The 24,938-nt window shown below is 35.7% G+C and overlaps 1 protein-coding gene across 4 annotated transcripts in view; it reads right to left on the reverse strand.

Moving 5' to 3' along the window:
- RPS6KA3 (ribosomal protein S6 kinase A3) overlaps positions 1 to 24,938 on the reverse strand; it is a 126,772-nt gene that overhangs the window by 26,701 nt on the left and 75,133 nt on the right. For 3 of the 4 annotated variants that reach the window (XM_047075987.1, XM_047075989.1, XM_047075990.1), the window contains 9 exons: positions 18,334 to 18,414; positions 17,455 to 17,534; positions 16,752 to 16,858; positions 12,714 to 12,751; positions 12,363 to 12,505; positions 12,115 to 12,185; positions 2,592 to 2,680; positions 2,327 to 2,391; positions 2,150 to 2,252 (listed from right to left, as the gene is read on the reverse strand). In XM_047075987.1, coding sequence (XP_046931943.1) covers positions 2,150 to 2,252; positions 2,327 to 2,391; positions 2,592 to 2,680; positions 12,115 to 12,185; positions 12,363 to 12,505; positions 12,714 to 12,751; positions 16,752 to 16,858; positions 17,455 to 17,534; positions 18,334 to 18,414 — 777 coding nt within the window. The remainder of the gene's footprint in view (positions 1 to 2,149; positions 2,253 to 2,326; positions 2,392 to 2,591; positions 2,681 to 12,114; positions 12,186 to 12,362; positions 12,506 to 12,713; positions 12,752 to 16,751; positions 16,859 to 17,454; positions 17,535 to 18,333; positions 18,415 to 24,938) is intronic. The other variant, XM_047075988.1, reaches the window with a different exon arrangement.

Below are 24,938 nucleotides of genomic sequence, written 5' to 3' on the forward strand. Positions count from 1 at the left end.
AAATCATAACAAAGGTACTACTCATAAATGTAAAGACACAATTAAGCATACTAATATTTATAATCATATTATAAAGGCTAAGGGCAAAAACCAAATAGGCAAATCTACTTAAACATCAACTCTGCATAAAGTTCTTTTTTAACATCAGCTTCATAGTATCAGCAATAAATACTGTTTAGTGAATTTTAAATCAAGGTGACAGTATTCTACTGAAGACTTTTGCTAACTACCTGGGCAGAATACAATATAGAATTGTGCTATTCTGAGATCTTTCCTCTATCAGGACAAATTGTAATGAGAAAGCAAAGTAAAACATTACCATCTATCACCAATTCAATGCATATCACTGTTTATGTTTTTGATAAAATTGTGCTGATGTATTAATTCAAATTTCTAAGACTGTCTTATAAAAATAATAAACATCCATCAATGCTTAACACAAATTATGAGGATACTGACTGGAAAGTTTTTTTTTTTAATTTATTTAAATTTATTTTTTTAAATTAATTTTATTTTTTAAAATTTACATCCAAATTAGCATATAGTGCAACAATGATTTCAGGAGTAGATTCCTTAATGTCCCTTACTCATTTAGCCCATCCCCACTCCCACAACCCCTCCAGTAACCCTCTGTTCTCCATATTTACGAGTCTCTTATGTTTTGTCCCCCTCCCTGTTTTTATATTATTCTTGCTTCCCTTATGTTCATCTGTTTTATATCTTAAAGTCCTCATATGAGTGAAGTCATATGATATTTGTCTTTCTCTGACTAATTTCGCTTAGCATAATATCCTCCAGTTCCATCCACGTAGTTGCAAATGACAAGATTTCATTCCTTTTGATTGCTTAGTAATACTCCATCATATGTATATATACCACATCTTCTTTATCCATTCATCCATTGATGGATATTTGGGCTCTTTCCATACTTTGGCTATTGTTGATGGTGCTGCTATAAACACAGGGGTGAATGTGTCCCTTTGAAACAGCACACCTGAATCCCTTGGATAAATGCCTATAGTGCAATTGCTGGGTCGTAGGACAGTCCTATTTTTAATTTTTTGAGGAAACTCCATACTGTTTTCCAGAGTGGCTGCACCAGCTTGGATTCCCACTGACTGGAAAGTTTTATAGCAAGGTTTGAATGATGTGCTCTATGGAAAATACATACAAGCACACTTTTTATTTATTTGCTTGTCAGTGATAAACCTGGGGTCTGGTACACCTAAATGAGGGAGTATTAGAGTGCAAAACATACCCTTATGTGTATACACACACTAATAAATATAGATTACCATTTCAAAGATAATTTCTCTGTAATAGTCACTGTTGATGCAATTTTAGGATAAGGCATGACACAGGATATGAAGCATTTTTAAAAATGTTTATTTATTTTTGAGAGATAGAAAGAGAGCATGCACAAGCAGGGGATGGGAAGAGAGAGAGGGAGACACAGAATCCCAAGCAGGCTCCATGCTGTCAGCACACAGCCTGACGTAGGGCTGGAACTCACGAACCATGGGATCATGACCTGAGCTGAAATCAAGAGTCAGAAGCTCAACCAACTGAGCCACCAGGTGCTCCTGAATTACTTTGAAATGATGACACCTCATACAAAGTTTAAGCTATGTTTTGGATTTAAACTTTACAAGTACTTGCAGAATTGTACTTAATATTAGAGTTTTAAAGAGCACTATCTATACTGAATAGTGTTTTAAGTAGAAACAGCTACAGGTAAATAAACACACAACCAAATAATTTTTTCACATAAATAGTATCAAAGTTTAAGGCACAACATAATTTGCTAAAAGATTTTTTTAACTTTGAGAGAGAGAGGGAGGGAGAGAATCTTACACAGGCTCCATGCTCAGTACAGAACTTGATGTGAGGCTCGATCCCACAACCCTGGGATCATGACTTGAGCCTAAATCAAGAGTTGGATGCTCAACTGATTGAGTCACCCAGGTGCCCCCATAGTTTGTTATAAGGTTCAACATGGATCTTAACTGCTATAAAATGCTGTAAAGGATTTTCGAATTATCTAGTTACCTTAGCAGGCATATGGTAGGAAGGGGAGGTATGAGGATAGCATAAAGACTTATATATCTATATATAGTCTTACATTTGGGTTTTCACATTTTCTCCTTACCTTTGGGAGTTTTTGCAGTAAACTCAGGATCAAAATAGAAAGTATCTTCAGGTCTGCCAGTTGCAGGTTTAAAAGGTGGATGAATTTCTCTTCTGTACAGTTTCTAGAGGAAAAAGGAGAGACTTAGATATGCGTTAATTATAAAAAAATTCAAGCACATTTTCATTCTATACTTACATTCCAGTCTATTGTTGAGAAAAATGAGTGTCTTTTAATTTCCTCAACTCCATCTGGTCCTGCACCTATCAAAAATTAAATGGTTTAGAATTTTTGATTAAATATTTTTATTTCAAGGAGGAATATATAGTTTATTTAGACTTTGCTTTTAATATTTGCCCTAATATGTCATAATTACACATTAAAAACAAATATCCACCCCCCCCCCCGCCAAAAAATCCCAAATACCAACAAACACAAAAAAGAAACTAATTACAATTTTTACCTAATCTGTTTGCAGGATTTCGTTTGAAAAGCATTCGCAAAAGACTCTGGGCTTCAGGACTCAAAAACTGTGGCATCCCAAGTTTGGCTCTAAATAATAAATCCACATAACAACATTTTATTTTCTGGAAGTATCTGTATTTCATTTTTAAAACTTTTAAACTAGTCTTTTCATTTTAAGATAATTGTGGGTTTACACTAAGTTGTAAGAAATAATACAGATAGATCCTGTGTACCCTTTCCCCAATGGTAATGTCTTTCAAAACTAGAGTATACTATCACAACCAGAATACTGACACTAATGCAATCAACCTATCTCATTTAGATGTCTCCAGCTTTAACCGCTGGAGTTTGTTTGTGTGTGTACATGGAAATTCAGTTCTTTGCCATTATATTATAGGTATAGGTCCCTGTATCCACCACCACAGTAAAGATAATGAACAATTCATCACTACCAGGATACCTCACACTGTCCCCTTATAACCATACTGGCCTCCCTCCCTCTCCAATTCCTAACCTCTGGCAATCATGAATCTATTCTAAATTTCTATAATTTTGTCATTTTAAGAATGTTATGTAAGTGGAATCATAAAGCGTGTAATTTTTTCACTCAGCATAAATTTCCTGAGATTCATCCAAGTTGTTGCATGTATGAATAAATCATTCCTTTTAGTTGTTGAGTAGTATTCCATGGCATGGATGGACCACAGTGCGTTTATCCGTTTACCTGTTGAAGGGCTCTTGGACTGTATCTAGTTTTGGATTACTACAAATAAAGATGCTATGAACTTTCGTATATAGACTTTTGTGTGAACACTTAATAGAATTTTAGTCCATAATCTTCTAATAAACTTTTCCATTTTTTCTGATTTTTGCAAAAAGCACTACTGTGAGAGTAAAATGATCTGAGTCTTAGTTCCTGCCCTGTTACTAAGAACTTTGTGACCTTGTGAAAAGACAATCCCTTTGGGTCTGTTACCACTCCCTCATAAGCAAAGGGTTGACCGTTACATCAATGGCTCTCTACTGTAGCCTTGGAATCTTTTTTCAAAAGGAATTTAAGAAATCCACTATTTTTAAAATTTTTTATTTTTAATGTTCATTTATTTTTGAGAGAGAGAGAGACAGAGCGTCAGCAGGGGAAGGTCACAGAGAGGGAGACACAGAACCTGAAGCAGGCTCCAGGTTCTGAGCTGTCAGCACAGAGCCTGATGTGGGGCTTGAAACCACAAGACATGAGATCATGACCTGAGCCGAAGTTGGACACTTAACTGACTGAGCCACTCAGGCACCCCAAAAACCCACTATTCAAAACTGCTAAAAGAAATGTGCTTCATATGCCTATTTTTTCCTCCCATTCCCTTTAATAGCCCCACAAGGAAGAGCAGCTGGTGGGAAAGGGGTCTGTGGAACACCTAAGAGTCTGTGGCACATAGTCTGAAAACCACCAGCCTGAATGAGCTTGAGGGTCAGTTTCAGCTCTAATATATAATTTTATTCTTTTTCCTAACCTACAAATTAAGGCAACTACTGATCCCGTAAGTATGAAAATAATAACAGAGCTGGGGAAATGGCTAGCGGAGAAATTTCTACTTCAGAAATAGAGCCATTTATTATTGAGTTGTTATTGCACTACTATGTGCCAGATATTGCCCAGTGCTGAGGAAATAGAGATAAAGATAGGCCCCCAGAGTCAGCAAGGAAGACGGAGACAGATAACCCTAGTGCATTAAGAGAAAACTTCAGAAGGACATATGGAAAGACTGCTAAGGGAACAGCAGGGGATATCTAATTTAACATGAGAGACTATGAAAGGCCTTAAATGCAGTTTAAAAGTTGAGAATTTATTCATTTGGCCAGTGTCCCCCTAACATTTTACTAAATAACATTAATCTTTCTAGAGCTCAGCAACGACAATAAAAATATTTCATGATCTAATGAATTTGTGGAATACTATCTATTTTACTCCCTGTTGGAGACACAGAATAAAATACATTGTATATAAAAGGCTGAAAAATCGAAAGTAAGGAAATCATTATTTTTCTAAACATTTGTTTCCAGTATGTCTTTTTCAGAGAATACCTATTCACATCTTGTAGAATTAGGGCTCTACCAAACAAATCTGGAAAATACTGCCATATTAGGTAATAGGTATATAGCAGAGGTTTCTTTCTTTTAATTGAAAAAATTTTTTTAAAGTTTATTTATTTCTGAGAGAGAGAGCGAGCGAGCGAGCAAGTGAGCATGAGCTGGGGAGGGGCAGAGAGAGAGGGAGACACCAGAATCCGAAGCAGGATCCAGGCTCTGAGCTCTGAGCACATGGGGCTCGAACTCGTGAACTGTGAGATCATGACCTGAGCCAAAGTTGGACACCCAACCGAATGAGTCACCCAGGCGCCCCGTAGAGGTCTTTTTTTTTTTTTTTTAAAGTTTATTTATTTTGAGAGAGATAGAGGGAACGTGAGCCAGGGAGAGGAGCAGAGAGAAAGGGAGAGAGAGAATCCCAGGTAGGCTCTGCACTTGCAGCACAGAGCCTGATGCAGGGCTTGAACCCAAGAACCATGAGATCACGACCTGAGCTGAGACCAAGAGCAGGACACTTAACCAACTGAGCCACCCAGATGCCCTTAGCAGAGGTCTTTAAACAGTGGACTAACGTGACCAAATTTATTTCCAAGAAGGTAACTGCAAAGGTAGTAGTATAGAGTGATCTGGAGTAGAAAGCAGTGGTAGGTTGTAGGCATTCTATTTAGGAGCTTGACCCAAAGTGTAGGTAAGAGACCACCATGGTCTGAGAACCATAAGCAGTGCAATGCAAAGGAAAAGCTGGGACACTGAAATATTTCTAAGAGCAAATTTGATGAATACCTGCATGTACAAGAGAAGGGAAGAAATCAAGAATGATTCCAGGTTTCTGGCTCGGGAACTGAAAATACAACAAGAAGAAAAGAACAGCAAACAGATAAATTTAATCATGTGTTTTCATGTTTTGGGAGAGCCATGCAGGTGAGGACATGCAAATACAGGTCTGATGTCTGGTTAAGAAAGAATAATTTGAGAGTAATTAAAATGCTGAGAGTAGTTACAGAAAAGACTGAGGTCAGCCAGGAAAATGAGCACAGAAGGGAAGAAAAGTCTATCAAAGATGAAACCCTAGGAAACGAGAACATTTAAGCAGTGGTCAGAAAAAGAACAATTTGGGCATTAAAAATAATGAATGCAATTATTTGTAATTGCTGCATCATCCTGATTATTAAATCCCAGGGGTTCATTATAGTAAAGTAAGAAAAAGTCAAAGCTAACATAAAAGTCAACTCACTGGACACCATCCCCACTGGAGGTAACCAGGGCTCTGATAACTGGAAATAATTAAGAAAACAATCAAACACTTATTCTGCCTTTCTTGTTTGAGCCTTATTTCAAGGTATTTCAACAGCCCTACCTGATGAGAGAAAGTTCACGGTTTTGGAAAATATCAGCTAATAAATGAAGAAAGAATAAAAGTAATAGAAAAGCACAATTTTGGAATCCCTACTAAAATTGTTATTTCAAGTAATGATTACCAATGTTTGAAACCACTAGATGAAAGCCTGCCAGGGAATGTTGCATAGAGGGATCAGGTGTAATCATGGGAACTCATCACTTAAAGTTGGGCAACCAGGTGTTGTAACCCTTCTGATGTGATGCAACAGAATGCAGCATGAGCTATGAAATAATCTTGCCAAAAAAAAAGTTTAACCAGAAATGGAATAAAGGAACAAGTTCAACAATATTATAGGGAGAATAAAACAATTTCAATACTCCTAGGAAAAAACTAATTGTTGTGTAACCATGTTAACAAGAGAGCCACAAAAACTGGCTTTAAATTCATTCAATTGAGCAAAATCAACTTGCCCAGGTAAACAGTTTTTTTGTTTTTGTTTTTTGTTTTTTTTTTGTTTTTTTTTTTTTTGCAAATCAACCAATCAGTAACTGCTGTCCATCTGTGAAAATCAGACAAAAAAGAAGGGACTCCAACAACCACACCTGAGTGCAAACTGATCAACAGTCCCACCCAAGTAACCACTCTTACAGATGATGTCGACCCATTTATGGCCCTGAAAATCTGCCAGTTCTTGAGCTCCACCCTTCCCCAAAATCCTCTGTAACAACAGTGGTCTGTGCTGCTTAGGCATGCTATTAGATCAGCATCACTCTTCCTTACTAGAGTAAGCAACAGTATCAGCTTTATGCTTTTTATTTCATATACTGAGAGGTTGTCTTTTGACAAGATAAATACAGAAAGTGGAATTCTATAAAACTGTATTGGTTTCTTCTACAAGTAAACGGTAGGGGGAAAAAAACAAGGGTAGACTGTTCTAGAAGAATGGAAGCTTAAGAAATACAACCAAATGAAATGTTCAGATGTGATTTGGGGCTGTAAAGACAAAGTTCTGGAGAAAATCTGAAAAATCAGGTTATGAATTGGTATTAGTGGATATCTTACCAATGTTTTGTTAGGTGTGGTTATGAATGAAAGAAAACATCCTCACTTTTTAGCAATGCACACTTAAGTGGGTGACAAACGATATGTCTGGAATGCTTAAAATATTTCAGTGAAGAAGAAAAAGAAAAAAGCAATAAATGAAGCAAATGTGGCAAAATCTGATGACTGTTGAATGTAGGTGCCTGGTATTTGTGTGTTCACTGTATTATTTCTATTTTTGCAAATTACATTAGATAGTTTTCATAATTAAGCAGAGAAAAGCAGGCAGAGAGGAATGGTCAAGCAAGAGATCAAAAGAGGAACTGTTAAGGAAGTAGGAGAAGCAGGTGAGAAGAGGAAAACCTAAATGGGGAGGAAGGTGCCAACAGTGTCAAATTCTCCTCAGAGAGACTTTTTTTTAAAATATGAAATTTAGGGGCGCCTGGGTGGCGCAGTCGGTTAAGCGTCCGACTTCAGCCAGGTCACGATCTCGCGGTCCGTGAGTTCGAGCCCCGCGTCGGGCTCTGAGCTGATAGCTCAGAGCCTGGAGCCTGTTTCCGATTCTGTGTCTCCCTCTCTCTCTGCCCCTCGCCCGTTCATGCTCTGTCTCTCTCTGTCCCAAAAATAAATAAACGTTGAAAAAAAAAATTAAAATATGAAATTTATTGTCCAATTGGTTTCCATACAACACCCAGTGCTCATCCCAGCAGGTGCCCTCCTGAATGCTCATCACCCACTTTCCCCTCCCTCCAACCCCCCATCAATCCTCAGTTTATTCTGTTTTTAAGAGTCTCTTATGGTTTGGCTCCCTCCCTCTCTAACCTCTTTTTTTTTTCTTCCCCTCCCCCATGGTCTTCTGTTAAGTTTCTCAGGATCCACATTCAGAGAGACTTTTCTTAACTGCCTCACCTAAATTGGCTCCTGCCCCTGCCCCTTCCCTCACACTTAAGAAATATTCTGGTTTATTATCCCTATTGCTATTACTTTCTGAAATATATTAATATTAATTCCTTGTCTCCCCAACTAGAATGCAAACTCTGTGAGACCAGAGATCTTCTCAGTCTTGTTAACACTGCATCCTAAGTATATGTAGCAAGACCTCAATCATCTGTTGAATGAATTGTGTGAACAAATGGTACAGAGAGTTGCCTTTCTAACAATCTGCCACTGATTTAAGCAACCAGATCACTGGTGACCATAACAAGAGGAGTTGCAATAGAATGGTGGAAATGAACGACAAACAGGGTGTGGAATAAAAGCAGCCAAAAAATGGTAACAGAAAGCACAGACTACTCTTTACAGAGGCTCTGTGTTGAAAGGATGCAGGAAGATGGTGCAAAAACATGAAAGGAAGGCCAGGTCAAGAAAAGGGTTGATTTTTCCCAACACTAGAGTATGTTGGTCAGCTGAAAGGAAGGGGCCGAAATAGATGGAGTGATGAAGGTTTAGTGAACATTCATTTATATAGCAAACATTTTTTTTACCTTTTTTATTGTGAAAAATAACATAAAGTGTAAAACAAACAAACCAACCCTGCACAACCCCAACACCAAAGTATACAGTTCAATGATCTACCACAAAGTGAATAGTCAACTGGCCAAAAAATAGAACATTGCCAGAACTTCTCATCCAATGTAACCACTTTTCTTATTTTGCCTTCCCTGTTGCCATCTGAATACGGACCTTAAAAAACTGTAGTTTGTCTGCTTTTAAAACTTTATATACAGAATCATATAGTATTTATTTTTTGGTGTCTGAACTGTCCTTGCTCAAAATTCTTGCACAATTTACCCAAATTGTTGCATATAACTATGATTTGTTCATTTTTGGCACCCTGGGACCAAAGGCCTCAGCCTGTTTTGGTATGGCTTTTGAGCTAAGAATGGTTTTTACATTTTTAAAAAATGTATATTTATTTTTGAGAGAGACAGACACAGTGCGAGCAGGGGAGGGGCAGAGAGAGAGGGAGACACAGAATCCGAAGCAGGCTCCAGGCTCTGAACTATCAGCACAGAGCCTGATGTGGGGCTCGAACTCACGAACTGAGATCATGACCTGAGCCGAAATTGGATGCTTAATCAACTGAGCCACCCAGGTACCCCTTTACATTTTTAAAGTGTTGGAAACAAACAACAAACAGTGAGAATATATGACACTGTGTGTGGCCTGTAAAGCTAAAACATTTACAGAGTTTAACAACCCCTGCTGTATTCCATTGTATGAATATGTCATAATTTATCAATCCATTCTACTGCTAATGGCCAGTTCCCACTTTTCAGCTATTACAAATAATGCTGCTATGAACATCTTTGTACTACTTTCTTGATGTGCAAGTACCTTGATGCATGTAAAATGAGTGCACCCTGAGGATTGGGATTATTGGATGAGGGTGTATATATACATTTGGCTTTAGAAAATAATGCCAAAAACTGCTTTCCAAAGTGGTTATAGGAGTATTTATATTCCTTCCAACTATGGATCAAAGTTGCCACTACTCCACATCCTGTCAGCACTTTATATTGTCAGTCTTTTTACTGTTAGTCATTCGGGTGGGTGTGCAGGTGTAGCTCGTTGTGGTTGTGATCTGCATTTTCTGATTAATGATGGTGAGCAACTTTTTATAAGTTTATTGGCCAGTGAATATCCTCTCTTGAAGTCCTTATGTCTCCTACCCATGTTTCTACTGGGCTATCTTTTTCTTATTGATTAACTGGAGTTCTTCATATATTCTGGATACAAGCCCTCTGTTGGTTATGTGTCTCACATGTCTTCTACTCTCCAAATGGAATCAATGTGAAGTTATCAGTTTTAATGTAATAATAATTTATCAATTTTTTCTTTTATGGCTAGTGTTTTTTGGGTCCGAAGACTATTTTTCCAACCCAAAAATCATGAAGATACCCTCCTATACTCTCTTCTAGAATCCTTTTTGTCTTTTTACACATATATATAAAATATATGTATATTTGTGGCTCACTTTGGCAGCACATATACTAAAATAAATGTATATTTGTAATATTCTTGGAAAGGATTTTTGTGTGTGGTGTGAGGTAGGGATTTTGTTTTTATCTTTTTCTATATGAATAACAATTTTTCTCGCATAATTTATTTAAAAAGGCTGTTCTTGGAGCACCTGGGCGGCTCAGTCAGTTAAGCATCTGACTTCAGCTCAGGTCATGATCTCACAGTTCATGAGTTTGAGCCCCACATTGGGCTCTGTGCTGACAGCTCAGAGCCTGGAGCCTGCTTCAGATTCTGTGTCTCCCTCTCTCTCTCTCTGCCACCCTCCCCCCACCACTCATGCTCTGTCTCTCTCTCAAAAATAAATAAAAACATTAAAAAAAATAAAAAGGCTGTTCTTCTCCTATAATTTCCAATGGTCATAAATCGTGTCTATATATGTATAGGTCTGTCATCTGACTCTCATTTTATTGTGCAAGTCTATTTTTTATACTTCTTTAGTGACATATTGTCCTAATTACATTTATAGTAAGATTGGATATTTGGTAAAGCAATTCTTCTTATCTTGATCTCTTTAGGAGTGTTTCAGCTTTTCTTGGTCCTTTGTATTATGTGTTATCATATTAGAATCAGTTTATCAAATTTCACACAAAAACTTCTTAAAATTTAAATTTGATTTGCACTGAGGCTAGAGTTATGCTGTTCAATATGGTAGCCACTAGCAGCAACAAACAGCCACCAAGGACTTGAAATATGGTCAGCCCAAATTCTAAGTGTAAAATGCACACTGAAGAAAATAAAATGTACACTGAATTTCAAATAAGTATGAAAAAAAATAATGTATCGTATTGCATTAATCATGTTTTTGTAGTTTTTTTGTTTATTTATTTTTGAGAGAGAGAGAGAGAGAGAGAGACAGGGTGAGCAGGCGAGGGGCAGAGAGAAGGGAGACACAGAATCTGAAGCAGGTTCAAGGCTCCGAGCTGTCAGCATAGATCCCCACACAGGGTTCAAACCCACAAACCGCGGGATCATGACCTGAGCTGAATGCAGAAGCTCAACTGACTGAGTCACCCTGGTGCCCCCTATCATTTTTTTTAATGTTAATTACATGTTGAAATGATAATATCTCGGACATATTGGTTAAATAGAATATATTACAATTAATTTTACTTTTTTTTTACTCTTTCAATGTTGCCACTAAAAAATTTACAATTATGTATGTAGCTCACATTACATTTCTATTGGATGATGCTGATCTATACAAACCCACATCTTTACAACACTAGGTCTGTCATAATGTGAATACAGTACAACTTTCCAAGTTATTTTGGTCTTTAAAATTTTCTTTAAAATACAATCTTCCAGTTTTCTGCATGGAGTTCTTGCATAACTTTTGCTACATTTATCTAGGTATTTGAGATTTTTAAAATACTATTGTAAATACTATCTTTTTAAAAAAATTTATTTTCTGTTGCTAGTATACAGACTTGAAATAGATCTTATTTACTGACCTTTTATCCAACAACTTTGCTAAACTCTTATTAATTCCAAGAATGTATATGAAGATTTGGATTTTCTATGGACACAATCATGTTGCCTAAATAATGACAATTTTATCTCTTCTTTTTAAATCTTAAACCTTACTTCTTTTACTTGCCTTACTGTAGTTGCTAGTACCTCCAGGACAATGTGAACGGAAGTGGAATAATGGATGTCCTTGTCATATTCAAAATCTCAAAGGTAAAGCTTCCAATATTTTAGCGTTAACATGAGGATTATATGAGTACTCGTTTGGAGGGTGTAAACCAGAGACCTGGGCCCCTGGAGTTTTTGCTTGGGGCAGGGATCTTGTCTCTGGCTATATTTGGTGGGGGGCATGAATAAAGGCCACAGGCTCCAAACATGTATGTGGCAAAAAAATAAAAAGGTAAGTTGAGTACTCTAAATCTATGGGGCTTGTTCATATTTCAAACGTTGTATCGATGAATTTCTTAGGTATTTCTTATAGTATAGCCAACACTCTAAAATTTCATTTTTTAGTTTGAAGCATTTATTTTTAAATCTCACCAAAACATATCCACTAAAGAGTACTTACTTAAGAATCATAGTCATTGTTTCTTTTCGATCTTTTCCTTGGAAAGGTAGTGTACCAGTGAGCATTTCAAACTACAAAAGGCAATATCATTAAAGGTATTAGTCAATAAGTATAAAATCTCAAGGCCAGAAAGTAAAAAAGCATCATCGTAATTACAACCAAATCTTGTAAAATTGCTATGTAATAAAACAAATGATTTATAGTTCTACTATATTTATTACTGACCTCAAAAACACCCCAAACCTTACCATTAACACACCAAAAGACCACCAGTCTGCACTCTGAGTATGACCTCGACGATTAACTACTTCTGGAGCCATATATTCCACAGTTCCACAAAAAGAGTATGCCTTCTTTTCATGGTCAATAGACTCTTTACTTAGGCCAAAATCTGCCAAAATAAATATTGAATTCATAAATATCCTACAATAACTTCCCCACTTAAAGTTTAAACTCTGAGTGCCAATATTTACCTTAACTATTACAAAATTCTAATCCAACTTTTCAAACAACGTGCTACTCAATATTTGTACCATGATCAACTTAAAAGAAATTATATACAGTAGAGGAGAATATTTTAATAAAATTAGGATTTTTACCTGTTAACTTGATGTGACCTTCTTCATCAAGAAGTATGCTGAAACAAAGTCAGAAAATCTTTTCAAACCACTAGATAGAGATTTATGGAAGCTAGGATGGAAATTACTGTGTTAAGCACTAGATTACTACATTATTCTAAAATATTTAGACTGTGAATAAAGCAAAGATAAAACAGGAGACATAGTTTTTAGATGCACATATGTAACAAATCCCAAAGGCAAAGTCTTACATATGTGTATTAAGTACACCTAAAAGCTATTAGAAAAAGAATCAAAACCTATATATATTCTTTCCAATTTCTAGTTGCTTTCCTTTTTTTTTTAAATGTTTATTTTTGAGAGAGAGGGAGAGAGAGAGAGAGAGACTGAATGCAAGCAGGGGAGGGGCAGAGAGAGAGGGAGACACAGAATCTGAAGCAGACTCCAGGCTCTGAGCTGTTACCACAGAGCCTGACATGGGGCTCGAACTCACAACTGTGGGATCCAACCTGAGCAGAAGTTGGATACTTAACTGACTGAGCCACCCAGGTGCCCCTCTAGTTGCTCTTTCTAATGCCATTCTTCAGAAGTAGCCTAATGCTTGCACAATAGACAGATAATCCACATATTTGAGTCAACTGCATTAAAGGTGTAATTTTCTTGGTCATATTTTAGGCATCTGACTCAATCATTCTTTCCTAGCTTTTCCATCCAATCCTGTTCTTTTTTTAAATTAAATTTTATTTTTTAAAGTTTATTTATTTTGAGAGAGAGAAAAAAAGTACGAGTAGGGGGAGGGTCAGAGAGAGAATCCTAAGAAAACTCTGCAGCACAGAGCCCAATGTGTAGCTTGAAACCACAGACCGTGATATCATGACCTAAGCCGAAGTCAGACACTTAACGACTGAGCCACCCAGGTGTCCCCATCCAATCGTCTTAATACACCTTCCTTACACTCCTGGTTTTTCACTGACCTATCCCTTCACTGTATACACTCTCCAGTGTTTTCTCTCTTTCTCAGTAAACTGTGAGCTCCTAGAGGGTTTTACCTTATTCATCTTGTAGCGCAGTGCCTGGTAGAGCAGAGACAAATAAGAAATGTACGTTGAATGCATGGGGCCAGTCTACAATGGGTCAATAAGGCATGCCAAATAGTTTGGGCTTCTTCTCAAGTGCACTAACATAAAAGGTTTATATGCGTGGAGGGTAAGGATAATCAGATCTTCATTTTTATAAAACAATTTGGAGGGGAAAATAAAGGGTATCTGGTGATCTCTTAGATATGGACCATGATAAAGGACATATAGAGAAGACACTCAGGTTTCTGGCTTTAACAGATACTTCAGTGGAGAGTAACATCATTAATTAAGGAGCTATAAGAAGGGGTAAGTACTAAGCTGTAAGCCAATAATTCTATTTCTGGATAGGTATTTTAGCATACTGACTTGAAAGGCCAAGTAATAAACTGTTTCACTTATATTCAAAGCTATTCCATAACATAGGCATTTCCTTACTTTTAATTCTAACTAAAAATATGTGAAAGCCAAATTTTGCTGTAATATAATTTTACTGTGTCAAAAAAACTACTAACCCTATGTCATTAATTCAACTATGATTATAATAAACTTTACAACTGAGGATAATTCATTAGGGACATATTTTTCATGTCTCTTTCATAAGGGATTTAATATGAAAAAAATAAAAATCTTGATTATTCTTGATTACAAAGCAGACCAACCATTTAAGGAATATAAAGGGAATTATTAGGTATGGTGGAAACCTCCTTCCTTCTGTCCAATAAATACATAAAAGACAGTTCTAAAAACAAAACAAACTTCAAATCATTCTTAGTAATTTTGAGAAAAAAAGAAAACATGGCTAAAAGAACATTACTTATGCCTTCTATAGCAAATTCATTCTCTTAAGATAACCATGCCCACCCTTTATCTTTGAAAGAAAAATATAGTTATATTAATAGGGAAAGTTCCCTTTCAACTACTAATAATCATTTTTAGCCATATTTATTATAATAGAGTTCTGGTTTAAATAGAATCTGGAAAATCCTTTACAGTGCATAAAACAGTCTAAAAACTGAAATGTCTTCCAAGTTCTATATGATGGTATATATTTGGATTATTTAACAACTAAATGTTATTTCAATTAAAAGCGTCATCTAGACATTTATATGAAAGATCTCACTTCTTACATACATTTGCTCTTATTCAACCTTTAAGAAGGGCTGATGTTCTATACATAATTTTATTACCAATGCTACTCCAATGGTCTACAGTAAATACATTCAATTAAAGGACATAAAACAAGGGGCACCTGGGTGGCTCAGTTAGTTAAGCATCTGACTTCAGCTCAAGTCATGATCTCACAGTTTGTGGGTTCAAGCCCGGCGTCAGGCTCTGTACTGATAGCTCAGAGCCTGGAGCCTGCTTCGAATTCTGTGTCTCCCTCTCTCTCTCTCTGCCCCTCCCCTACTCTCACGCAGTCTCTGTCTCAAAAATAACTAAATATCAAAAAAAAATTGAAAAAGGATATAAAACACTAACACATATTTTTATTACAAATGTTTAATCATGTTTATAGTAATTTTTTTTCTTCTAAGGACTATATGCCTGAATATTTATTCTCACCAGAAATTATATTTTATGTCATGATAGTTAGAAATGCGTAAAATAATGTGAAAAGCTCAGTAATTATCTGGGGAGTAACAATGGAACCAATATGAAACTTATCCAAAACCAAAATATATGAAAAACAAAGGTAAAATGTGAAAGTGTAACAGTTTCTAAATGATCATGTAATAGGATTCCAAAGGAGCATTTCCTCTGTTTCCTGTTTAAATATATAATTTAAACATTGTATGTAATGTTTTAATGTAAGTAGTATCTAAATTCTTGATAAAGATGATGGTTGTACAATTCTGAATATACTAAAAACCACTGAACCATACATTTTAAATGGATGTTTTGTATGGTAAGTGAATTAAATGTCCTAAAAAATAAAGACTCTTATTTATATCTTTAAAAAGGAAAAAAAAAACTTTCTTGCTCAAAGCAGTAGATAGTAAACACCAGCTAATTAAAACACAGAAGCGTGTGAAATTTAATATCAGCTTCTTGATAGCTGCTACTACAAAAACAATGGGAAATTTGCTCAACTCACACTTAAAATTTGAAATTATGTGGAAAAGGAATAAATGGTATTTGGAGGAAAGCATTAGCTCTATGCCATCCTTCATACCAAAAAATTTCCAGATGTAGTTAAAAGTAAAAAAAGAAACCATAAAATTAGAAGAAAAGTATCAGATTATGGGATTGGAAAAAGCTTTATAAGAATAAAAGTCATGGAAGAGATCACAAAAGATTGATCTGAGGAAAAAAAATACTTGTGTAGGTAAAAATACAAAGTTAAAATTAAAAAACAAACTAGAAAAATCTATTTGCAATATATGTCAAATGGTTAAATTCTTAATTTGTAAAGCTCTCTTACAAATCAAAAGGAAAAAAACAATACTCCAAAAAATAAATGAACAAAGGCCATGAACAGAATAGTCACACAAAAATACAAACTGCCAGGGACACCTGGGTGGTTTAGGCGGTTAAGCATCCGACTCTTGGTTTTGGCTCAGGTCATGATCTCACAGTTTGTGAGTTCTGGCCCCATGTTGGGCTCTGTGCTGACAGCATGGAGCCTGCTTGGGACTTCTCTCTCCCTCTCTCTCTGCCTCTACCTGGCTTGCTGTCTCTTGCTCTCTCTCAATAAACAAACAAACAAACAAACATAAAAAAATACAAATTGCCAACAAACATATGAACATGGATTTCAACTTCATTAGAAATAAAAAATGCAAATGAAAGCAAGATAACAATAACAGAGATTATGATTGACAGATTTTTAAAAGTATGAGAATATATAGTGTTAGCAGAAATGTGAAGCACAGGCGTTCTAGCACAATTCTTGTGGTAGTTCTATGAAGTAATTTTATTTTTTATTACCTCCTAAATAATCACATTACATTGTATTTGACTTAGTAGCATAATTCCTTACTTTTCTGGTTTTAAGTCTCTATAGATTATTCCCAGGCTATGTAGATGGTCTAAAGCAAGTGCAAGTTCGGCCAAGTAGAATTTGACATCTTCTTCTGTGAACATCACCTAAAATAAAATAATAATTTTTCTGTCTTTATTTTCTTTCTGTGTCTGTAGTTTTTATTTAAAATTCCATCCTAGAGTTCAAATATTCAAAAATTATAAATATGCTAATCACATGTAGTTTTATCCACAATTTACTTATGAAAGGAATTTGCAAAAATTATTGAATCAGTTGACTAATCACTTTCTAAATGCTAAATGTGCACTGTGGGAGAAATAATTTTACATTTTGTTAAGTAACAACTATATTCAGATTGTGACACTACTGCCCCACCACAGTAACATCTTAGAAATGAAAAATGATCTTTAAAATGTATGCTGAATTTCCACTACTAATCGTTTAAGGATATCTTGATATATTATTGCTTCTGAAAAACTATAACTGAAAGAAGCAGGACAAAAGACAAAGAATTTATTAAAGTCCTACTTTCAGAACAACTTCAAAAAGGAGGAAAAGAACTCTTTTTGGCTCTAATTCCTTAATATAAGAATCTTGTGCCACTAGAGAAAATACAATAAACACAATATTGAAATATAACAAAGCTTTAGTTAAAACAGTATACATATAGATAGATTAAAAACAGAGATTAATTATATACCTCTTTGGATAAGCGTGTAAACAAATCTCCTCCCCTGAGAAAATCCAAAATAAGATACAACTTCCCTTCAGTTTGAAAAGCTGAATGAAGAAATGAAAATTTGTTTAATCTACCAGGTTTTTTTTTGGCTTATATTAGGTCAACTCATTCACAAATGAATATCATTTTTAAGCAAATTAATGATTATATCACAGATCTAAAGAGATTTTTATTTAGAAGATAACCAATGATTTTTAGTTTCCATGTGGAAATGTTAAATGTAGTGTTTCTTATTATGGAACCACTAGAACATTTGTTACATTTTCTTCAGGCAATAGTCTCTCAGGAATATAATAGTTTTAAAACATGTGATTAATAAGAAAAATTCCCAACATGGTCACTTTACCATGAAACAACAACAACAACAACAAAAACATGTCACTTAAGTGCAGAAAAAATGTGGGTTGGTTAGCTTTAATCACACATAATAAGAATCATCACAACTTTACCCACTGAGAAAAAGCACATATACCTTTGGGGAAAAGAAAGGTGATAAAAGCTTCAGGATGTGACATTAGGGATTTTTTTCTTCCTTTTAAGAGAAGTTGGGTTGGGCTAACACATATGGACTACAAAATGCTGATACACTGTTATTAATTATTATAATAAAAAACAATGATTATTATTACCTATTCCTATGGCTACCACTCAGAAACATAAGTATAAATGCAATAAAAGCCTCTAAAGTTTAAGAAGTAATAGCTTAATTTCCATGACTTTATTTATCTATTAAACACATATAAATCTACACAAGCAAATATATACATTAATACATCTGAATGCACTCAGGGAGTGAGGCATTAGGTGGAGGAATGAGGCTGCAGGTGGTTCACAACTTACCATAATGCAACTTGACAATAAAAGGATGATTAACTTCTACCAAGATATCACGCTCCATTTTTGTCCGAACACGGTCTCGAACTACAAAATATTGCACATATGGCTATACTACAATAGCTTTCAGAGACAATCCTTAAGACAAAATCTCTTTGGGGACTATTTTAAATAAAATTTTGCTAAAATGTGAATCTACATTTTTATATATGCCAATAAAGCTATTTATACATACAAATAAAACATGACTCTTGAAGTTTTAAAATTAATATATTGTTTACTAAATTACACAACCAGAAGAAATTGTTTGTATTTAAAAATCTGTGCTTTAACTTAAAAAAAAATACAGATAACATATCAGATGTTGAATCAGACGTTGGCTTTAAGATCAAATTTACAAACATTTTAATCTAAGTTATGAAAATGGCCAAAAAGGAGTAACTTTTGAAAAACAAGGCATCCCAATGAAATATTAAAACATACACACAAAAACGGAATAGGTTTCACTACCCCTACCAACCTTATCAACCAAACAAGCATTCATTAAGCATCTATAAAATGTGGCAGACATGGTGAAGGATGAATGAATATACCGAAAAAGGTCTATTTTGAGTTAAGGAAGAGAAGGAGAGGGAGAAGAAATAATGTAGTGCAGCTGAAAGGGCGAAGGCTTTCTGGAGTTACAAAAAATATCTCGATTTAGATCTGTGTAATACAGAGCAAGTTACCTACTTAAACTCTGAGTCTCAGTTATCTCTCATAGATAAAACAGGGATAACACCACTGTACCTTTGGGGGCTGTGTGACCATTTGAGATAAGGTTTGTACATCCCAGAGCCTGGTACATAGGAGATACTCAATTAAATGGTAGCTATCGCACCATGAATACGGTAAAGGGATAAAATGAGTTATTACCGGGAATAAGGAGTACAGGAATTCAGAGAAGGGAGAGATGAGTTTTACTTGCACGGGAAAGCTAGAGGGAAGAGGTGGATTTAGGAACTTTTAGAGTGGAACGTAGATGGGTGGGAAGGATCAGGCCTAAAGAAGAAAAGTCCAGGTATGGAGTACCAGTGCAAGTGAGAACATGGAGGCATGAGTGAAGAAAAGAAAGCAACCAAATCAGTATGGAAATTGGGGAGGTGAAATTGGGAAGACCCAGATTCTCGATAATTTGGAATGGCATGATAAATTTACGTTTGATCCTGTAGGCAAAGCTCTCTTTTACCAACCAAACATTTCCTGAGTAAATTTTGTGTGTCAGGCACTGGGAGATACAAATACAAACAAAATCATCTTCAAGAAGCTCATAATCTGGTGGGAATGACAGATGAGCAAAAAAAAAAAATTTGAATACATTCTGGTAAGTATTCTGTGTTGGCAGCTCAAGGGATTTGAGAGGTGAAAATAATCATTCATTAAAATTTTAATTTTTTTCTGTTGCATAATAAGGATAAATCATAAATAACTTTTATTTTTCAGGCCAGAATGACTGAATGGTTGTGTCAGATATTAAGCAGAAAGAATGGGAAAGAGAATCTTTTGTGGGGGGAAAGAAGGGACAGAAAGATGAGTTGACGGGTTTTTTTTTTTTTTTCAATTTAAAGTGACTGCAGATATTTAAAACACAGAAATAAGACCTCTGGAAAAAATAAACAAAGAAGCTAACACAAAATCCTATGTTTCCCATTCTACCAATTTTCCACTTCCAACTGGGAGATTTTGGTGCCAGTGACTGGAAATGGGCAAACCAAGTATAGAAACCAATTACTCTTGATACCTATAAAGCTTTGTCTTTTAAATGACTTGTCCAGCTGGTGTATCAAATTCAGTATCAATCTCTGATTTCATTATCTGTCCTATCACAACAACTCTGGTGTCTTCTAATATTTATGTGAATGAGGTTCATCACCTAGGACTGCTGATAATTCTGCTCCAGTCTAGCCCACATCTGTGTTTTTTCTATTGCTACCCATATGATCTTGGATTCAGTTCCTATTACCTTAAAAGGTAGATTCCAAATTCCTACCTCTTTCAATAATTATACAAACATTACAAATCTTATCATTTAAAACTCACCTCTCTGTTCAGTAAGCAGCAAAAACATCCACCAACATACTTACTGTATATCTCTCTTCTATTATTCTACCACAATGAAAAGAACAATCATTTGGGAGTCAAGAGCTACAGTTTTTAGTGGCTCTGCTAACAACTGAATTACCTTAGTCAAATCCTCACACTCCTTGGGGACTTCCTGCTTCCTTCTCTATAAAATGAGAGGCTAGAGGGACCCCTGGGTGGCTCAGTTGGGTAAGCATCCAACTCTTGGTTTCAGCTCAGGTCATGATCTCACAGTTCATGAGTTTGAGCCCTGTGTTGGGGTCTGCACTGTCAGTGTGGAGCCTGCTTGGGACTCTCTCTCTCCCCCCCCTCTCTGCTCCTCCCCTGTTCTCTCTTTCTCTCAAAATAAATAAACTTATAAAATAAAATGAAATGCTAGAACAAGATGATTTTCAATTATGATTATCTTGTGAGGTGGTTTCCTTACATGTAACACTGATGAGACCTTGTTTAGTTGAAAATGAGCAGTGAGATATTGTCACTAAAGGATTCCTTCATTTTGTCTGAGGTAGGACTGTTTAATAATTCTAATCTGGTTTCTTTTACTTATGTAAAGACCTATTGACAAATACAAATCATCCTACAATCAGGAGTTCTGATGAGGATATACTGCTTTAGAAAAAGGCATGTTTTATATTGGTAAACTCTAAACCCTGAAGTAGAATTTGTTAATAATGACTCATGCTGGCAAAGCAACTACGTTCCTCTGAAATAATTTTTCTCATATAGTAGTTATTAGGTTTTAAATCCTCCTTGACTTGAACATGAGAGTGAACAAGAAGAAATGGTGTTTATGTTTCCAGGATTATATATTAAGAAACTGTTGAAGCAATGGTTTACAAAACTTTTAGGCCCACAGACTACTGTAAGGACAAAAGTCCCCACAAACTCAACCTCACACTACTGACTTCTATTTGACCCCACTTATTGAATTAATAGGAACTCTGAAATGGAAACAAAGAGACTTCTGCTTAAATATAGATGTTTTATTTTCTACTTTCTTACAAACCCCCAGTGAAATTACGTTAATGGAACAATTATGCATAAACTCGTAAGGACAAAGAACAGGAGAGGAAGCAAGAGCAGAAGTAGGTAAGAGAAAGCTAAAAGCTAAGACTAAGGGAATGAAGCCAAGGAGAAAAAAGCAAATTCTTGCCAGAGAACCCTTTCCAATTGGTTATTTGGTACTTCACTCTTAAATGAGAAAAAGTTAGCAAAGGACCCGTAGGCATTTGAAGAAAGGCTCTAAAGATGAAAAACAGCTCTCAAAATAAATAGAAAGAAAAAGGAATATGGTGAAACAGAGACAATGTAAAGAACACAAGAAAACTTAAAAATCACCCTTGTCATTTATATCCACCAAGAGAGCAAAAATCATATGGCACCCATGAAAAAGAAGCTTTAAAAGGGATAGGGGGAAAGGAACCATTATCTTCAATAAACTACAAAGAAAAAAAGTGTAGAAGAACTCACAGATTAAAAGACTTAAAAGAGATTATCGACCAACTACAAAATATAGATCTTATATAGATCCCGATTCAAACATACTGCAAAAAGAAAAATGAATCATAACAATAGTCATAATTGGAAATGTGAATACCGACTGGATATCTGTATATTAGATTTTTAGGTATAATGTTAGAGTTGTATCATTTCTTTTAAGAGTTTTTATCTTTTAGAGATACATACTAAAATATTTATGGAAAAAATTGTACAATGTCTGGGATGTGCTCCAAAGTATCAAAAGAGGGGGAGGGGAAGAACACAGATGCAAAAAAAAAAAAAAAAATTGTGAACTGGGAAATGCTGAAGCAGCAAGGAGGGTATATGGGTGTTCTCTATATTCTTTGGTTTCTTTCTTCTTTTAAATTTTTTTAATGTTTATTTTTGAGAGAGAGAGAGTGAGAGACAGAAAGAGAGAGAGAATGAGCGGGAGAAAGGCAGAGAGAATGGGAGAGAGGATCTGAGGCAGGCTGTGTGCTGACAGACCAACACGGGGCTCGAACTCATGAACCGTGAGATCATGACCTGAGTTGAACTCGGATGCTTAACCAACGGAGCCACCCAAGGTGCCCAATTCTTTAGTTTCTTTCTCTAAATGTTTGACACTTTCTTTCTTTTTAAAAAAATTTTTAATGTTTATTTATTTTTGAGAGAGAGAGACAGAGACAGTGAGCGAGTGGGGGAGGAGCAGAGAGAGAGGGAGACACAGAATCTGAAGCAGGCTCCAGGCTCTGAGCTGTAAGCACAGAGGCCGACCTGGGGCTTGAAATCACAAACCGTGAGATCATGACCTGAGCCGAAGTCAGATGCTTAACCGACTGAGCCACCCAAGTGCCCTGATACTTTCTGTGAGAAAAAGTTTTAAAAAATGGAATAGAGAACACGGAAAATCTAGGAAATTAAAAACGGTGGTCGAGGGGCACTTGGGTTGCTCGGTTGGTTAAGCATCCAACTCTTTATTTCAGCTCAGGCCATGATCTCATGGTTCGTGGAATCGAGCCCCACATCAGGCTCTGCACTGACAGTGTGTAGCCTGCTTGGAATTCTCTCTCTCCCTCTCCCCCATTCCCTCTCTCTCTCTCTCAAAATAAACAAACAAACAAACAAACAAAAATGATGGTAGAAACAAAAAGGTCAATAGAAAGGTTGAAAGACAGTTGATAATATTTCCTAGGATATAGGGGGAAAAGGACAAAACTGGAAAACAGGAGGGAAAAACAAAATTAAGAAATGATCCAGGAGGTCCAACATATTTGAAGAGAAGCTGTTACAAAATGGGGAAGTAATGACAAAACACTCTGCCAAAACTGAAGAAATGAGTTTCTAGAATGGAAGAGGCCACCCCATACCTGGTATGATGAATTTTAAAAGTCCACACTAAAGAAATACCACTGTACAAGTTCCAGAACACCAGGGATAAAGTATAGAGTGATTCTAAAGACTTCCAAAGAGGAAAAGCTGCTTATGCACAAAGGACTGAAGTCAGAATTGCAATAAGCAATAAACTTCATAACTGCAACACAGGGAACTGGAAGACAATGGAAACAATGCCTTCAAATATCGGAGGGAAAATTACTTCTCACCTAGAATTTTACACTCAGCCAAATTATAAATTAAGCGAGGGGCAGAATAAAGACATTTTAAGACATTCAAGGTCACAGAAAAATTAGAATCCATTCACCCTTTCTGAGGTAGCTACTAGAAGATATGTTGCACCCAGACTGGAAAGTAAACTGAGAAAAAGGTAGAAACAGAATTTAGAAAATGAGATCTAATACAGCAAAGATGTGAAGGAAAAGTGACTCCACTATACTATTTGGCTCAGTGAGGAACAGTATGTACGTACATACATATGTATGTATGTATGTATGTATGTACGTATGTATGTATGTATTTATGTAAATTTAGTTGTTTATTTTTGAGGGGGGGTGGAGGGACAGAAAGAGAGGGAGAGGGAAGATCCCAAGCAGGCTCCACGCAGTCAATGCAAAGCCTGACGTGGTGTTCAAACTCACAAACCATGAGATCAAGACCAAAGCAGAAACCAAGAGTCATATACTTAATTGACTGAACCATGCAGGTACTCCAAGAAGTTTTTATAAACCTGCAATAATGAAAACATTACTGGGAAGACATGAAATGGGGAATTGTGTGTGGGTGATAGTATGAGAGAACTAAATCCTAATCTTCCATGTTACAAAGTCAATAAATTATAATATCACCAAATGAAAACAATCAAAGAATTGCAATAAAGAATACTGAATGTGGAGGTAAATGGCAGAAGAAGCAGTTGAGTAGATAGACGAAAGTCACTGTCTCTGAGGGTCAACAATTGGATGGGAGGGGTTGGTAAAGCTCTGCTATTTTATAAGATTCTATACATAAATTACTTTGATAAAAATAAAAATTGAGTTTAAGAATACATTAAAAATTATCTGACAGTTTACAATTCCAATATGTCAGATATTTTCACTTTTCTATGGTTTCTTCTATAGCTCATATGCATATAATTTTACATACTTGTGGTAGCCAAATTTGTTACAATTGTTTACTTTCATATTTTCATTAAGTTCATTTTGGGGATTATATTTGAAATATTTCCTTTAAATAATATTCTATTAAATTATATGCTATATTAAAATATTCCTCCATTTTTCAATGTTTGTGTGATTTCTAAATTATAAACATTATAAATTAATGTTGCTGTAAGAACTGTCAAGTACATGAATTCTTTCTTTGAGATTATTTCCTGAGGTTAATTTAGCAGCAATAATGGCTCTTTGTATTTACTGCAAAACCACTTTCCAATTTATGTTGCCATCATATGAAATAACTCATTAAAATTTTTTTTTTAACATTTATTCATTTTTGAGAGACAGAGAGAAACAGAGGGTGAATGGGAGAGGGGCAGAGAGAGAGGAAGGCACAGAATCCAAAGCAGGCTCCAGGCTCTGAGCTGTCAGCACTGAGACCGACTGGGGAGCCCA

Source organism: Lynx rufus, unplaced genomic scaffold (genome assembly GCF_022079265.1).
Source record: "Lynx rufus isolate CCGP_SWC_20201006 ecotype Redwood Valley unplaced genomic scaffold, mLynRuf1.p SCAF_14, whole genome shotgun sequence".
NCBI lineage: Eukaryota > Metazoa > Chordata > Mammalia > Carnivora > Felidae > Lynx > Lynx rufus.